The 18719-nt window shown below is 38.1% G+C and overlaps 1 protein-coding gene across 1 annotated transcript in view; it reads right to left on the bottom strand.

Annotated features, from left to right (window-relative positions):
• Positions 1-9145: 9145 nt before the first annotated feature.
• BCKDHB (branched chain keto acid dehydrogenase E1 subunit beta) overlaps positions 9146-18719 on the bottom strand; it is a 218429-nt gene continuing 208855 nt past the window's right edge. The window contains exon 10 of the mRNA XM_004422060.3: positions 9146-9294. Within this exon, the coding sequence (XP_004422117.2) occupies positions 9154-9294 (141 nt within the window). The 3' untranslated portion in view covers positions 9146-9153. The remainder of the gene's footprint in view (positions 9295-18719) is intronic.

Genomic DNA, 18719 nt, shown 5'->3' with positions numbered 1-18719 from the left:
AGGTGTCTACGGTTCAAGAGGTACAGGTACTACTGTCTACTATGACATGGAGTAGCTGGGGGCTTGTGTGCTGGTTATCTCCACTTGCCTCTCTAAATCCATTCTCCACCCTTCTTGCGCTGCTCTGTTTCTGGACAGGCTGACTTCTAGGCACTGCATTACGAGGCTACCTCGGTCTCTAGGTGTGCAATTGGGTTTGGCCAATGGTAAGCGCTGGCAGGCCATCAGGGGGTAGGAGGAGAGAGACTAGGATATGGACCCTCCCCTCTCCCCCACTATTTCAGCAGCTGTTCTGTTTCTCTGGGGCCACATCCCTTGTCAGGCAGCCCCTTGCCCACGGCCAGGCCGTAGCTCTCACCAGGCTCCAGGACCGTCCCTTCCCCCTTGCCCCTTCAGGCTGCGGGTGGTAGCGTGTCACCCTGCCTTCCCAGTTCCCGACACCTGCCCGTGCCTTTGTAAACAGTCCTTGACTAAACTCTATTCAATTAAAACCTTTGAATGTGACATGCTTTTTCTGCTGTGACTCTAACTAATAAACTTATACATCTTAATAGAAAGGGTGAAAACTTTACAAAGGCATTTGTATAGTACTGCAGAAGGTGAATTATTTCTTTTTAAATCTTCCCTTCTGAGTTTATCTAACAAATCATTCGTGGGCTGTGTGTGTGTGTGTGTGTGTGTGTGTGTGCATGTATGTGTGTGTGCATGAATGTGTACAGTGGGAGGGAGGAGAAAGAGAGAATGTAAGAGGGAGAAAGACTAAAAAATTGTATTTTATTTTTTTCAGGTTCTTGAAGTGATCAGAGGAACAAAAAGATTCTTTAGTACTCGTGCTTAGGGGCCATGTTTGAAAGAACAGGAAGGTTATGCAATGCTTGATACTTGCTAATAGTTTAGCAAAGTATATATTCAATACTTTATTACTTTGCATAATAAACACGCTCAAAAATAAATTCTTTTATTATGACATAAATCATGGTCCTCACTCTAACACTGCTATGTTTTCTATCCCTGCACCAGAAAAATCATAAGTAATAATAGTTGTAATCATAAACCATAATATACATATAATTTTGCATCCTGATTTTTCTACTTAAAAGTATATAATGAGCATGTTGCTACATAATTTCCATAATCATTACTTCCAAATTCTACATTGCATCTAATCATATGGATGTACCATAAATCACAAACCACTGCTGTTCCATTTTCTCCTAGGCAATTTTCCCATAATCTATATGAAAATTGTTACTGTGCACATAATAACATCAAATAAATCTGATAGACGTGAGGTCTTTCCTTAGAAGAGTAAGCCAAGTTAGGACTAAAGGATGCTTCCTCTAGGATCTGGACTGGCCTGTGGGACTGGCGGGCAAGGGGTCCGATGGTCAACATGTACTGAGAAACAGAGCAGCCTGTGGAGAAGTCCATTCTCAGAGAAGAGGGAGCTGGGAGCCAGACTTAGACCAATAACAGGGCTTGAGCCCCAGAGAGGGAGAGGGGTTCTAAGCACAACAATTGATCTGTTTTGCCAAATGTCCATGAGATGTTGGGGGCACACGGCCACACTGTGTTGGGATCACTATCTCAACGGGAGAGGAGAGATTTTCCTGCTTCTAGGGAGAACACAGAGCACCGTCTCAGCTCTAGGGGCCCAAAGAAGAACAGCATCAATGGCATCCACACTTCAGGACAGTGAGGGCTGGCTGCAGATGGCCCCTGTGGCAGTAGCAGCCCTGAGGTGCCTTCTGGAGCTGCCGGCAGCTGACATTTCTATGGGGAGCTGGAGCCAGAGAAGCGTGGACTCCATGTGGTTGTTCAAATGACTTCGAAAGTAACGCTCCAGCAATTTCCAAAACTGACTAGAGAAACTCTTGTGAGGCTGTCTAGCAGATGGGACAGAATTTTTTTAAAAAACACTACTTGTGACTATTAACGGGGCTTTAATTTTTCCTCTGGGTTAGGGTAGCCTAGGAAAGACGAATTGTACTTCACAATATTTACGTTAGGTGGAAGGTACGCAGACGTTCACTACATTGTTCTCTAATCCCTTTGAAATATTTCACATAAAAGATGAAATAAGGGTGAAAGTAAACTTATGATTCAATGGAAGGAGGGTAAATAGGAGGAATTTACACAAAATATTCTCAAAGAAAAATTTGCTATTAGACTGACAATAGGCATACTATTAAATTTCCTTGAAAAAGAAAACTCCCAAGGGCTGTTTTTCAGCTGTAAGGGTAAGTTGAACAACAGTTCTAAGGTCTCGTGACTTCAGTAAAGAACTTTATATGAATAAGCCTCCAAAGACTAAGGCTTCTAAAAGACAGATGCTGTGGAACTGCTCATTTTCCTGGCCTAAGGGAATGTTGCCAGCATTCAACTTTCAGGCTGAAAGTTTATTTTATAGCCAAGACACTTGACATTCACACAGCAATACCTGCAGCTAATGTGCGTGTCATAGATAAGAAAAATTCAAGCACAATATATAGACTAGTCCCAAAGGTGGAGGGTTTTCCCCAGTATATTTTATTAAAAACAGCAGACTTTCTTCTTTCAAACTGAATATATTTCAAAGCATTAGAATGACTGGATTAGGATGGCTTTGGTTGTAAGCAACAGAAATCCAACCTAGAACAAAGAAAGTAGTGGTTTGCCAGAAGGCTCGTGGAGTAATTCCTCCTAGAATGAAAGGAAGAAGGGAACAGTGGAGGCTACAGGAGGCAGAAGCGGGGCTGGTCTTGGGGGTGACTGACTCCAGAGACTGGAACCTGGCCAGGACTGACTCCATCTTGCCCTGCAGCTTTCCTCAGTACATTGGTTCTGTTCCTTTACAGATAAAGATGGCCTTCCTCCATAGGAAAGGTGGCCATAGGTCCCTCCAGAACAACAGTTTTCCGGATCCATTTGTTTGAAAAATCCTGAAGAAGGGCTCTGATTGGCCCATCTTTGATCACCTTCCATATCCCTCGACCAGTCATTGTGGCCAAGAAGATGGTGTCCTACCACTGGCCCAGTCTCAAGTCTGTAGAATCTACCAACCAGAAGAAGGGGAACAGGACATAGGGCCACTAGAGGATAACTTTGAGCCAGGCTGACTCCATTTGCAACTTCAAGAACAGAGAAGATTAAGAAAATAAAGTGAAACTACTGAGAATTCATCACCCCTAAATTAACAGTTTTGAAAGAGCATTCTATTCTAGTTTGTCCATTTGCATATACACTGTGATGCACAATATTGTCATAGAGCCACTTAAAAAATACATGGTTTTGAAATCTATCTGGAGAAACAGGCCTAAAAATACAGAAACAATGCTCCTCTCTTGGGGACCCTTGAGGTTTAGCCCTGCATGAAGGACTGTTCCTGTTCCTAATTTCCTTAAGAAATGAAATACAACCCATGCCTCTGGTGGTGTAGAATATCAAGTGGCATAAAATCAAAATATCACTTTAGATGTGTACACTACCCAAAGAGGGCTCTACCTAAGTGATTTCAGGTCAACGTCTGATTCCAGAATAGGCCTGCACCTCCGTTTGTTTGTTTGTTTGTTCAGCGACATATCAAGACCCTCTGTAGACCAGGACTATCGTAGGCTCCGCCGAATTGGTAGGAAACAGACAGACCAAATGCCCCCGCCTTTGTGGAATCAGCAAAACATTGTGGATGGAGGAAAAAAACCCCAGGGTAATAAGTAGGCAGATGTTCCAAATGATCAAGAAAACATTTTTTAAATAACTATTCTAATTCTTTATAGTCACTGTACCTTATAAAAATTCATAGTAAATAAAATATTTATGGCAGCCAAGTAGGCCTCAGCAAGAAACTGAAGGACTTTCAGCAAAACAAGACCTTAATAATTATTATCTTAAAATGATGGAATAAATAATCCTAATAACAAAGTCCTTTGCTTATCAATACTTTGGGTAAACAATTAGATTTTCCTAAATAATTTCTTACCCTCAAAGGACCTTGACAGTATTGGTCGACATAGGCACAGCCAGCATGTGGCCCTTATATGCTGACACCACAATTACATAAAAACCTCCACCCTCACGGGACAGAGACATTATAAACTTTTTTAAAAACTTTCATTTTTGTGAAATGAAACTGAAATTTCACATTTTCAATTTTACAGTTTTATTTTTCTCATTTGGGACTTTCTGCTTTTAACTTTATTATTCTTTTCATCCTTATGCTTCTTCTTTCTTTATTCTTGCATTCTTATATTTTCAGTTTTTCTCTTTAAAAGACTTAAAGTCTATGAATTGACCTCTGAGTAAAATTTTGGCTGAAGCACATCAGCGCTCTTCTGTTCTAAATATTCTGTAATTGTTTGCATTTCCTCCTTGGTTCCACAGTTACCTAGCTGGGTGCTTCTTCATTTCTAAGTAACTGGAATATTTGTGATTAATTTGGGATGTGGTCAGAAGACATGATGCCTTTTAATACTCTTTTCCTTGGGGTATTTACTGTTATTTTTCTTTGGGCCTTAGTATATGATCAATTTCTTAAACAGCTTGTGTATACTTTAAAAGGCGATATATTCTCTAATTATGGAGACACCAAGTTTACAATAGATTTCTACTGACTAACCCTATCACTTACCTTGTCCACTTCATCTATTAAACTGAAAGTAGGGTGAACGGTTTCCATTCTTATTTCCAGTCCTTCCCAGCTACGATTGCCTCATTCTTGTTCTTATTTTATTTCTCGTTTTCCTGGCAATTATCTTTAATTACCATATTCAGGGAGGTATCAGGTATCAGGGTTTCCAAATCGTTGCCCATATATGAATACTTTCTCTTTCTTTCCAAACTAGATGGCCTAGGGGAACACATCAGAGTCTCCAAAACTCATGTCTCCCTGGAAATTCCAACATGCTGGCTTTGGGGTCATGCCCCTCAGCCCTCAGCCAAGCATTTCTGCTGAAGGTAACGCAGTGTGCCCAGCTGGCTAACACCTATCAGCTGTATCCTTGGTGTACCTGGAACAGGTAGAAGTTTGAGAACCTTTAGAATTTAGGGTCACTGGCAGGCTGAGGTGAGTTTTCTTTCTATACGGGTAACCTGACTTTCTATTCTGAGGTACCCGACCGGGCCTGGGTCAGGGCCATCTCTGTGGCTACTGCTGGACGGCACTGGGATTGGCAGTCCCTCCAGAGCCACATGCGGTGGGGAGAGGGAGTTCTCCAAACAAACAGCAGAGCTGTTACTAGAAGGCGGGGGCAGGGGTGCCGGACAGCCAGCAACCACATGCATCCCCCACAGGCAAGCTGATGGGAAAGGGATTTCACTAAACTGGGCATGGACCCTCTGTGGGCCTCTCCTCAGGATTCTCACCGAGAGGGTCTCCATTATGTGACTAAACCTAAGGGACTGAAACAAGGTAATTTTCTCAATCTTGTGCCTCATTTCTTCTTCGAATGTATACAGATCTGTTCACTTAGCTCGGATAATGTCTACCAGTTGTATAGAACATGAATGTTATATCATATTTTTTTGCTAAAGGAATTGGATACTTTGAACTATATAAGATTATATTTGCTCATACATCCATGTTGTCACAGGGAGCAGACTTGTTATTATGCTGAGGCTGGGAGTTGCGGGGGATTTTGAATTTGGCATTCATTTAACATCTCTTGAGTGTCTCTCACTGCTATTTTCTTATTTTCACAATATGGGACATTTGTTTCACGTAAAAAAATGTATTTAAGACAATTATTTAGATGTATATGTACCTCTTGTGCCACAGACTGAGTTTAGTATTAACTGTAAGTGTTTATTTTGGAAGGCAAGTGGGTATGTACTGGGGGGGGACTACAGGGCTAACCAGAGCAGGGAGAGTGGTTTCAAACTCAGGCACTTCGTGCATACATGATCCCCACAGTTGTCCCCATGCTTGCCATTTCAAAAACAGAGTTAAAGAAAATAAAATCAAAATAGCTAAAGGAATATTCTTACAATAACAAATGGATAGAAAAAACTAGTATTAAAAAGATACCATGGCAATATAACTTAAAATAAGGAACTTCAACTAAAATCATAAATAATATCAACTAAAAAAATAAGTTCAACCAAAACAAGTATGTTCAAATAGAACCCATTATGGGCCAAGCTGCGGTTGGCTACTGCACATCTCCTGCTCTGCCGGCCCGCCCATGTGCGTGCAGAGTGCCCTGCAAGGATGCCTCGAGTCTTCGGTGGAGAGCAAAGACCACAGCCAAGGTCTATACTGAGTTTTGGCGTCTTAAACTCAGAATGTCCTGTACCATAAACCAAATGGATTCCCTAAATCTTTTCCAAACTTGTTGCTGACAAGTACATCTTTTCCCATCCTGTACTGTATAGGGGTTTCTGTTTTTAAACGAAGAACCGGGCTTTATTTTTACCCCTAACAAATGCTTTGGTTCTTTATTTCAGCCCACTGCTATCCAGAATCTGTGATAAAGGGCCTCTACTTTACCTCCACGTTTCTGACAATCTACAAATGTTACTTTCTATATCCTCCTCCAAATATCTGATAAAAATAAACAGACCAACTTTTCAAATTGTAGTTTTAAAGTAACATATACATTAGTGATCATAAGAAAATGTCCATTTTTTCAGTGTTTATAGAAAAAGAAAAATACTATATGACCCTGTTTCTCTGCTTTTTTTGGAGGCAGGGATCTTTCTGCTGGAACTGGTGAGAAGAAACTCTTCTGGAATCTCTGGGAGGGGAGGTGGCAGGGCCAGGAATGAGGGCTCTGCAAAGGGATTCCTGAGGCTGTTTAGGCCTGTCTAAAATTGCGGTGAAGGCAGAAGAGGCCCAGCAAGGAACAAGAGGCCCTGGCAGAGTCCCCGACAAGGAAGCTTCCTCCTGTCAGAACCTTTTGTTGCTGCTAATGTTGTTTTTCCTTTTAGCTACATAATAATACAAAGAATGTGGAAAAAATATTTGCTTTGCAACATCATGGCAAAAAAAATACAACTGCAGCAAAAGCTTGGTGATTTTATAGTAAAAGACAGGCTCATGCTGTCCATCTCCCAAAATAAGGAAGAGACGCAACAAGGATGATCCTGCCCCACGAGGCTCCAGAGAAAAAGTCAGTGTGTCCATCAGTACACCCTGTTGAGACTAGAGGGAAGAATAAGCAAAAACATTCCAGAAGTTTCATCAACACACAACCACCGTAGCCATAAAGAACTACACCAAATAATACAATAAAGTTGAAAAATTAGCATTTCTAAACATTTCATTTTCATTCAGATTTAATTAGCAAGTTAACAATCTATTACTCTGCGACAAAAATTCTTTTCACTAATGAAAGAAAAGGACACACAACCTGAAGACAATCCGATTTTGTTTTATTGATACTATCCCACAACCAACATTTACAGACATAATTAAATGGAGTTTATAAGACTACCATGTGGAACATTTTAAAAAGTTAATCTAAAATACTCTTAATGGAAATCATTAATTCATATGTGTTAATATAATAATTTATAATTTTTCAGCCAATATCCAAGATGGGTTATTTCATAAAAACTCTATTTTCAAGGAGATAACTCTGAGGAAATACAAAAAATTCAAAAAAATATTTCCGTATCAAGTCATAATCTTCCAGTTTTTCTGTAAAAGAAATCAATAACAATTATAGACATTCTAGCCACTGCAAATTAAATACATATTTTCTCAATTGCATGACTATTTTCTTTAATGCCATATTTAACTTTTAGCATAGAAGAGCTATTCTTCTGTCATATTTTCATGTTAGGTTTAAATATTTTTTTATGTTTAAAAAGAAATACATATCCAAATTTAAAACCAGAACCTAAATATTACTTTAAAAATAGCAACAAGGCATACGGCCACACGTTATTCCCTTGACTCTCCGTTATGGATGGGCCATGGAAGGAACAAAGTGGACAACAAAAGTGAGGAAGTCCTCTAACAGTCCTAGATGTGACTTAGTTGCTTTCATGGACATTCAGAGGACATCAGAAATCCAGCGTCCACCTCTGCATGTCCGAGGGGACGCGGGATATGTGAACTGATGGCCCTAACCTATATCTGTAACAATATTCTCAGAATAGAACTGCAAAAATGTGGGGATCATAGTGGCAGATGGGGGGGCATTATTTTCTCCATCTGCACAAATTTAAAGGTATTTCTCTCTGGTTTTAGGTGACTTGGCTTTACTACACACCCACAGAATTCAAGAACTATAGTCTTTCTTATCTTTAAAAAAGTATGGGCTGTGTTATTACACAGAGCCTATTCTCCCTTTTCCTTTGAAAGGCTATGGTTCTTCAAAATGTATATTATCATTTTTTGGACAACTAGATATTAAAATGTAAAGCATTTAATCCCTATCTAGGCATTCTGAACCATTTCAAAAATGCCAAAGATAAAATAAATCAGTGTGTCAGTGATAGCAACTTCTATATTAAAACCCTAAAACTAACTTAACCATTTTTAATGGTATTCATTTTTGCTAGAATAACACTGCTGAAGGAGCAGATAAGCATGACTTGGAAAATCGTAATGAATAAATATCATTTATTGTCTACAATTTTAAAACATTCACTTGCCAGAAAAGGTTCTGGAAATGGTAGTGGTGGACTTTTTTTTTTAAGTAAAAATTTCCCTTATACATAATAAATAGGTTTCCTGTTCAAAAAACCTATTTTTCAGATAATATAAAAGCAAATTTCAGAAGACCATGGATTGTCCCATAGTTTAAATCACAAGAGTATGATTTAAAGTGTGTGAAGGGCCATCTTTAAGTAACAGAAAATACCCCTATTCATGAACAGTTTAAGTAGCTGGTTAAAAATATACAGAAATGAGAGTAAAAGCTGGAACGATGGGGAAAAGTATATTTGCAATCAAACCACAGCAGAGAGCATTTTCACCTATGATTATTCAATGTTAACATATGCATGCATCTGTTTTATACAAATCAGATAATATGTATGCTTGATATGTTTCTATTAAATGTAAATAGACTTATAAATTTGAATTTTTTTCTGAAATCCATATTTTCTTCTGGAAGTTGCCATTTATCAAAATACAATGCACTGACGACTGTTGTTCCTTGGTTAACATACATTAATGTCAGGGACACATGAGCTTTCTCAAAACGCAGGGCTGACTTACCTATGGGGTCAGTAGTTGATCATTTTTCGAAGGGCGTCATAGCACTTCCACTTGTCTGGGATGTAGAATGGCTCAAAAATATGGGGAAACGGCGTGTCATACCCACATACTCTTGATATAGGAGCCTCTAGATTCAGGAAACATTCTTCCTGTAGAGAAGAATAGAGATGGTTAACTGCAAGAATATTTCTTTTTATCCACAGAGATGAAACATTTCAACTTAAAATACAATTGCATCCAAGGGCATTAAAATAACTGAGTTTATTGTAATGTGAAAAAAGCAGGTAATAAATAGCATGTTTGGCATGATCCCAGTTTTACTTAAAACATGTTTACATACATAGATATGAATTTTATGCCTACATACATATCTATTGTTTAAGCCAAACTGGGATTATACCAAACAAGCTGTTCTACAAGTATAAATATGAGGCATGACAAAATCATAACAAAAGTTCACAGTAAACTCTGCAGCTTAAAATTAGTAATAGTACAAGTTTTCTTGTTTCGTGTGTTTTTCAAATTTTACATACAACGAACATGTATTACTTTCATAAGAAATGCTTGTAATTACTCTACACAGCCTGACTGAACTTCCACCAGTTACTTGACTGTGTCCCGGTCTCTCTCATGGCCGGGCTCTGGTAGATGCTGTCGGTCCCCTGGCCACTCCGTCCCCAAGCCCACTGCTCTTCGCCTGACTGATGTGCACACATCTCTCAGGTACCACCCGAGGAATCACCTCCACTGGGCAGCCTTCCCTGACAGCACCTCGCCAACCCTGCGCCACCGATGAGGGAGGGGCTTCTGTCTGAACTCTCAGAGCACGAAACTCGGCACAACCCATTGTAGTAGCCCAATTATCTGTCTCCCCTGAGAGACTATGGACTCCAGGAGGCCAGAGATCTGAGTCCCCAAAAATGTAAAACGCCAAACACAGGAGAATGCTGAGGAAATTATCTTCAGGGAAAAAAAAATGTTATTCAGGTGACAAATTCAAATCTGAAAATGAAATTTTTAGAGAGTTAAAAAGATCTAAAAAGAGACAGAGGTGATTAAACTATTCTTAGGAAAATGATATAAATTTTACCATTCACAGCTATTACCTGAAATAACACCTTTGGAGTTTTATACAACCATTTTCTACACTGCTTTGCTTCACAAAGGGTTTGAGGAAGTCCACGTTTTCTTACATATTTTACTAACTGTATTTTCAAATTTTCATTTGAGCAGAAACTTTCACATGACAGAATCCTGATACCTCAAGCTCAGCCCCACTCTCTGTGCTTATTTCTTCAAGTGACAAGTGTATCAGGGCGGAAAGGGCCTGGGAACAGGACAAATTAGCTCCCACTGCCATTTACGGACCTCCTCTGCTCCCAACCACTGTGACGCATAGGATCAGACACCAAGTCAGTGGTGGTTTTTCCGGCAGCAGGAAACCTTCACTAACAACTTGAGACCGTTGCCTCCTGAAGGTTTAAAGATGCACCTAAGAAATTCCACCACTAATATGCTCAAAGCAGATGACAGACTGGTGGACTGTTTCTTGATTGCAACAAGTAATTTCAAAGGGATTTAAACTGTCAATTTGGGATTAACTCAGTTTTATTCCTTTAGTTGACATGGGCTGTTTTTCCATCTTCCCTAAATACCACACTCTTCATCAACAAACTATGCATGGACATTGCAAAATGCAGAAAATCAAGGGCAAAATAGTCCACTAAATGCCTTTGATTTTACACCTGTTATAAAATACAATGTTTTTTGTACTCAGACCCTGGAAAGCTGGCCCACAACAAAAAGATCTGCCAGTGTTTGTGAAAATCACTCCTTTCAGCATAATGACTAACATCATCAAACTAAAATTTCTTTTTCCAAATAGCAATGCCCCTAATTCCTCATTTTTTGAGAATCACTCTTTACAAGAAGACATCTGTATGTCTGCACTGGCAGTGATCCGCGAGGTCACACTGGAAATGTAAACAGCGGTCACCCTGTGAGGGCGGGAGTGGCCAGGAGGTGAGACAGGCCTCCATGTCATCCTTTACACGTATTGTTCCAGTTTTCACACAACAGTATTACTCTAGTAACTCAATGACACTGAAATAAATGAAAAGAGTAAAGTGTAGAACCATTTTCCTGTGTGAATAAAAGTTTCTATTTTATGTTACATAAATTTGCAATTTTACATGTAGCATCTCCTTAATTTGGAAACAATCACTAAGTTATGTGGAATTAATTGATTGTAAAGTACTATATATAAGTATACAAAATATTTTGTAAAAATCATGGAAGATAATTCAAGGATACATACCAGAAGACTATGATTCAATTGTATAAGGATACACCCTGACCAACTGAAACCGTTTGACGTTTTAATGTTTTGCTAACTAAAGTATATTAAAAGAGACCTAAGTTATTCCTTCCAGGGAGTCGTGTTAAAATTTCTTTTAAAGCAACTGGAAACAAGATGTTTGGTTCGAGCAGCTGTACAGTAACTTCGCACTGAACTGGTTCATATACAAATGATTTGTGTGGCTGTGTTTCTTTGGGCAACCATCACAACAAGGCATCCTTGTTCAGCCTATTTTTTTCATACAGAAGCTGTACACACACACACACACACAGAAAAAGAAATATTTGAATCTCACTGCCACCTTTGTAGATCTATGTACCAGATTAATCCTCCACAAAGTCTCTCTTTCTCTTCATTATATACCACATTATGACACCATAACCATAGCAATGATGTGCCCTGAATTTTCAAGACAATCCAGACTAATCATATTCTTCTTGTCCCTCGGCCATATAAGCACACACATTATTTTTAAAACTGTTTGATGATTTTTGATTCAGAAATAGTAATGGACATAAAACTAGGAAGAAATAATCACCGAACCCACAGGGTTGTGTGAGGATTGCAGGCCGCGTCCAGCCCAGGGGCCGAGACGGGAAACGTCAGTTTCTGGTCTCTCCCTGGAGAGCTTGTCTGGGGACTGGCTCAATCCACATGGAACAATGGCAGATGTGACTGTGAGGTTCCAAAGCAGATCCCAGTGTAACGTGTAACTAGGGGCAACCGAAGAGAACCCAGACAGGTGCCAAGAGAAACTTTTCTCCAGCTGTTTGTGATCCAGAGTTTTCACCCCGGACCCAGTGAAGGGCCTGAAAGTGAACCCTAAACCAGTCACATAGTGATGCCTACATGTGTTTTGTCATGGTGTGTGCTTTCACATAAATAATCAGGAAAAAGAGATATCCCTTCAAAAGACACTTGTGTGAAATTCTAGACTATGATATTTGAATTTACTTCTGAATATGTTTTTTTCTAACTATGAGAATCTTCTTTCTAAAATATGTTAATAATAAAGATAGTAGCCAGTACTTATGAGGTAGCAAGCATGGTGCTAAATGAGTTATATTTTATCTCATTTAATCATTTTAACAAATTTATGAGGTTGGTATTACATTCCACTTCACAGACAAGGAAACCAAGGTGAAGGAACTGGCCCAAGGTCAAACAGCCACATACGTAGCCAAGTCAAACTCAAACTCAACTCCAAAGCCCATATTCTCAGTCACTCCTCTGTAAATTCTGAGGCACTACTATTTAGGATAGCCATAACAACAACAAAAAAAATAGGAATAAAAAAGAATGGTAAAATGGAAGGCAGGCTGGGATTAAGGTTTTGTAACAGAACCTTGAGAGGCATACGGGGTTAAGATAGGTCTAAGCAGCCTCTTCCGTATGTATAAGAAAGGCAGAGGCTATGACGTGTGAAGAAGCTGTAAGCACACCCTGAGGCACAAAGGGAACACAGAGCAACATGACTGGGCCTGGGTGTCGGGAACCTCCCGGGCTACCCTAAAGGACTTAAACAAGCATAACTCCAATTGTTTACATATTAGCCATCTGGGTTGCTATGCATATTATACCCAGAAAAGGAAGGTGACAACGTGACATAACAATTCCAAATCATAAAAATCATAGACGCAGGCAAAATAAATTTCTCGTTTGCCTATTTTCTGTAACAAAACAAGCAAATTTATTAGTATCTTGCTGAAATGGCGGAGGACAGAGATCCTGGAAATTTTCCAGCAGGTAAGAGAAGGTAAGTCAAATTTAATAAAATAGGATTCATTATCGTTTTAAGATAAATAAAATATTATTGATAGGTTTTTAAAAATTAAGCATACCGCATTTATTCCTATGTTTTGATGAATGCAGTACAGGTTATATATTATATGTATGCATACGTAACGGCACATATATCAGGGCTTCCACGAGATCACGCGAGGCCTCTCGACATTTAACCCCGTGTCCCCATTAAAGCCCTAAGTACACAAGCCTGAACTCCTGTCACCACGTCACAGGCGCTGCACCACCGAGATCAGTCTCAGGCATCCTCACTGTGGCTCTGCTCACTTTCAACAAATCTTTCGTTGTTCTTATGGCAAGGCTGCATGATATAATTGATACAGCATGGAATTTGGAGTCCCATCTGAAGGGAATCTTTGTTCTACTATGATCTAACCTCTCCAAGCCTCTGTTTACTCAACAGCAAAATAGAAGCATTAAAAACTCTGCTCTGCTGTCATCCTATTGCTTTGCAACTGCTGTCAGCTTGCCTCTCCAGAGCGTGCATGAGCAGATGAAAAGTACCTGGTTTCATACCTGACACGTCGTAGTGCTCCATAATTGCTGGGTGTTTGTTGTCCTCTTAAGATTTTCTATAATAAACAAGAGTTATTTGAAATGATAGAACAAATCACCATTAAAGACAGGATTCTGGGACACACAACAGTCAACACGGAGAAGCCATATCCCTTATAGCACAGTGCCTGAGCAGCTACCATTTACTGGACACTTACTAAGCCTTAAAAAATGTAAGAAAATACCAAAAATAAGTCAGTGCTGTGTGAGGACGGAGGGCGGAGACCACCGAGGTTATGAGGGAGCCCAGCGGCACTCAGGCCTCAAGGAAAGGCAGGGTGCGGTGCTGCCCCCTGGTGGGGAGCCGGGAGCCTTGACACTAATTGCCTGTTCCTGGGGCTGAAACGACAGATGTTAAGTGTGGCTAGAGAGAGGAGTCAAGAGCTCTGGAAATGGTCAAAAAAATCCCCGTCAAAAAGAACATAATTTCCAAGCAGTGTACTATAGAAAAGTAGCCTGTCGGTCATCTACCAGAAGGTTACAAGTAAAAGAGCCCACAGATAACTGAAGGTAAGCAAGGCATGCACACCTCAAAAAATAGAGTCAAGAATAAAGACCATACGATATCATTTGATTTATTTTTAAAGCAATTATCTGGCTTTTGTTTTTTAAATCAAAGCAATTCCAGGCTCAGATTTCTTTCTAAGAACAATTTTGGGATAATTTTTATCCAGTTCTTCTAATGACAGAAAGCTGGATACAGCCCATTGTGCAAGACTGCACACAATCGAGAGCTGGAAAGCTGTGAAGTTTAAAGCGAGATGAGAGAACTGTAGGTCTTTTATAGCTGTTCCTACTTTCTTATAGCTGATATAGCCTGATGAAATTCCCTTCATTTTCCTGAAAAACTATTCAACTAATTTTTCTAAGCATTTCATGGAAAGTCAGAAAAGCAGGACACTGTCATGAGAAACACATGACAAGTCAAAATAGGCATACAGTGCCTGCAGGAGTATCGGATAAATCAGGATTTTACGTTCCTCCTCGGAACAATGGAAACCTCAGTCCACAACTTAATTTCAAAGTAATAACTCAGAAAATTGATTTTTAAATTACTTTGCAAACAAAAAGGTCCAGGTTATATCACATAATCATTATTATGCCACCATAAAACATTTAAACTATGAGAACATATTTTGTTTCCAAGAGGTGGTGGGAGTGAGGGTAAATTAATCAATATAATAAATCAATATAATGAGCACTGGCCAAGACAAGATATAGAGATCATGGAGTTATCATTCCTTCTCTAGGAGAAAACATTAAGAAATAGCTTTAAATGATTTGAGAATGTGCTTAGTTTTAAATCTAAATTCCAATACCATTTAGTCCTTGTTAATGATTATTAACAATAAAACAGAGATTTTGCTTCTAAATGCAATTAGTTGCCTAGAGGTCATAATGAGCAGTGCAAGAGTTAAACTGTAAAAATGTGAGAAAAACTAAATTAAAATACAAAAATGATGTGTCTGATAGCTTTAGTGTTCATGAACTTAGAGACATGTTTTGATTACAAGTTGACTAGTCCTAGTTATTTATGTAAGGTTAGACATCACCCAGCTTCCAAATAATATCAGAGAATATTTGTTTTAAATCTGCCATGAAAACTTGCCCATAGCCAAAACACGAGTTTTAGCAGATGAGAAAAAATGATTCTAGTGTCTTGAATCACACTCTCAGCAACTGAGTCACAGAAACCTGTGAAGGCACTACCCCAGCAACTCCAAATTAATTTTATTACTGAATTAAATAAATACAACTTCACTAATATAAAATAAAATATTTTTCATTTAAGCTAATGGTTTAAATAGTATGTATCATGTTTTTAAAACAGAGCTTAAGATATATATTAGTCTGTACCAATTTTCTATATAGCACAGATCTATAAAATTAATTCTTCAGGCAGCAGAGTCCCTAATCTACCCCCAAATGAACAGGATGCTCCCCCAAACATTAGAGCTATGCTTATTTTATTTTTCTAATAGTAAGCACATGAGATGCATTCAATAAACACTTGCTGATAAGCGGTCTCTCACTTGTAAAACACAGCTGAACCAATATAACTAAATAATAGAGTATATGAATAATATAATTTTATCCAGCTTTGTGTAACACCTAAAACTTACAGTCAAGTCCAACTATTTCAGCAAAGCTTCCAAGTAAAATCATAATCCTGACCAAATGAAAAGCTGAGATCTCTACTACTTAACTTCACTGGGCCATCCTCAGTGTCTTCTGACTTTTTAAAAAAATTCCATTTCTTCCTCTTCAATGCAAATTACTGGCAACTTGGTACAATGTTTATTTTCTAAGATTTCTTTCAGCTAGTTAAAGAATGGAACTGAATTCTAAATTAGGATTTTCATTAAAATGCAAATTCCATTTTTAAAATGGAAGTTAGAATTATTATTTCTGATCTAAATGGGTTTCCCTGAATACAGTCCAGCTACCTAAAACAAAGTTGGAGAATGATATTAAAATATGCATAGAAATGATTCCTGGTTCAAATTCAATAGTCGTGTTAGAATATAAACATGTTAATATAAAGTTATCTATAAATCTCGATATATTAACTGTAGAAACTGAAGTAGAACAAATTTTAAAATCAAAATTTAACATTAAAATCAATAATTTATTATATAATATAGATTGCTTTTTTTTCTCAAAACAAGTTTTGTAAACTTCTCTATTTTAAAATCAGAAATAAGTGAAAGCAACAGACAACTCATTTCTATAATTTATAATCTTCTCTAAATCATTTTTTAAAAAAGTACATAGTGCTCCTTATGGCCCAGAGACTGTACTAAATACTTTATAAATATTAACTTATTTTAATTTTCATAAAAACTAAATTAGCAAACACAATGGTAAAACTAGCACCCCATCCAAACCACTCTGGGTTTCCAGGTAAAACCTGTGCAGGTTTGGTTCTGCTTTCAAACTTCCTGGATCCAGTCTTCAGCTGGGACCCGAGGCCGAGTCTCCATTTTCACCTGAAAAGCACTGTGAGAAACAACAGCTAAAAAAAATCATCTCTTCATTAAATCTTCCTGTCACACTATCTGTTTATTTGCTGCAATTAGTCTCCAAAAATGTTCTGAGGTTTTCAAAGTTCAAAATCTAAAGTTTAAATTCTTTTGAGATATACTATGTGCAAATTTGACATTTAAAATGCACTGTGGCTACAATGCTTTTGTTAAAACACTCTATATTCAATAGAGGGGAAAAAAGGGCAATGCTCTCAAATTTCCACAGACGCTGAAGCTTCTCAAATTTTATAGTTCAAAATTCCTCCTATAGAAGAAAGCACGAGTGGCAGCAAATTCTGAAAGTGCAATTCCCTTAGAATGCAGATGCCTAATGATAAACATGAGCGACCTGCAGTTTTGGGTCACCTCCTGAACAAATCGCTCTCTGTAAGGTAGGATTTTTGCTTTGCTTGGCACCAGGGAATTTAAAATACTCCTGTAAAATGACTTTTGATGATCCTACAAAGCATTCAATTTTTCTGCTTGTTTTTCCATAAAATTCTTCTTCGTATAGCATTCTAACACCACCAAATGGTGCTCGGAAGGCAGAAATTGATCCTGGCTAAAGCTTCCTGATGATTCCTTTGTCTCATGACATGGAAAATATATTCTTTTAGAATTGGGGGTGCTGAGCCTGCACTAAGAAAATTCTACTAGGATTTGTCACTGCCTCAATTTTGCAACCTGTTTTTAATTTTCAAGACTAATTAGAAAACGAAACTACTAGAATAAAGTGATTCCCCCCTATCTAGCACCACCTTTTGAAAAAGTTTGAGAAGCTGAATAAAAAAATGATGGCTAAAATATTTGCTGTTTTACAAATGATACTCTTCTGTTACAATATAAACAGGTTTTTAATGCTTTTTCCTTCTCTTTAAATATGTTAAATTTCTAGTTTATGTTTTAGTTTATATTTAAAAGAATGCAAAAACAACTTGCCAAATGTGAAAAGGGCAAGGAAAAGGGAAAAATCAACATTATTTTATCTACACAATGCCAAAAGAGATGTGTCAATGTTTTTACTGAAATTAAGTATACTTTTTTTTTTAAAGTTAATCTTGGGTGTCATAGCAACACAGCCTTTAAGCTTGGTTTTGCTGAATGAATAAATCAGACCAAGTTATTTTCAGCAGTTTAATTCTGGTCACTAGATCACTGTAATAGTACTAAGAAAAGCACAGCAGAAATAATGTTCTAGGCTATCATCAATTATTAGAGAGATGTGGTCAAAACTTTTAATTGGATCCTAGTAGGAATAGCACTTCTGAAGTTTAGTAATTGAACAAATTAACAAAACAAACAAGTTTCTGGCGAGAATATCCTACCTGAGTAAGAAAAGGCTTGTAAGCGCTCTCATTTATATGCAGATGACTTCTGCCAACATGATTAGTTTAACCTGCTCATTAAAACAAATCTAGCAATTGCAATTACTGCCTGTATCCAATAAAAACAAAATGCAGAATTCAAATGTTTTCCTCTTTACTATTTACATATCTATGTCTCTACCTTTAAAGTTGGTTAATATTTCTTACAAAGAAACTTTTCAAGTTGGAAGTCTGTGCATTTGCATACACATATTTTCATATTAGAATTTCAAGAATTGAGAGATTTTTGAGAACTAGGCGGAAAATACATATGCCTTCTTCTCACAATATTGGGTAAGTTTTATGCTGATGAAATGAACCAATTCTGCATGTATTCTCACAAAGTCTGTCTTGCATTCTCATCGTAGACAAATTTCTCACAAGCATCATAAAACCACAGATACACTAGTGAAGGGGTTAGTGCCTGGGGCCTGGTTCTGGATACTTTTATAGTTAAGTGTAAAAAT

This window comes from Ceratotherium simum, chromosome 19 (genome assembly GCF_057802395.1).
Source record: "Ceratotherium simum simum isolate JZ-2026a chromosome 19, ASM5780239v1, whole genome shotgun sequence".
In the NCBI taxonomy this organism is placed as follows: Eukaryota; Metazoa; Chordata; class Mammalia; order Perissodactyla; family Rhinocerotidae; genus Ceratotherium; species Ceratotherium simum.
This window is presented reverse-complemented; position numbering and strand designations above follow the sequence as displayed.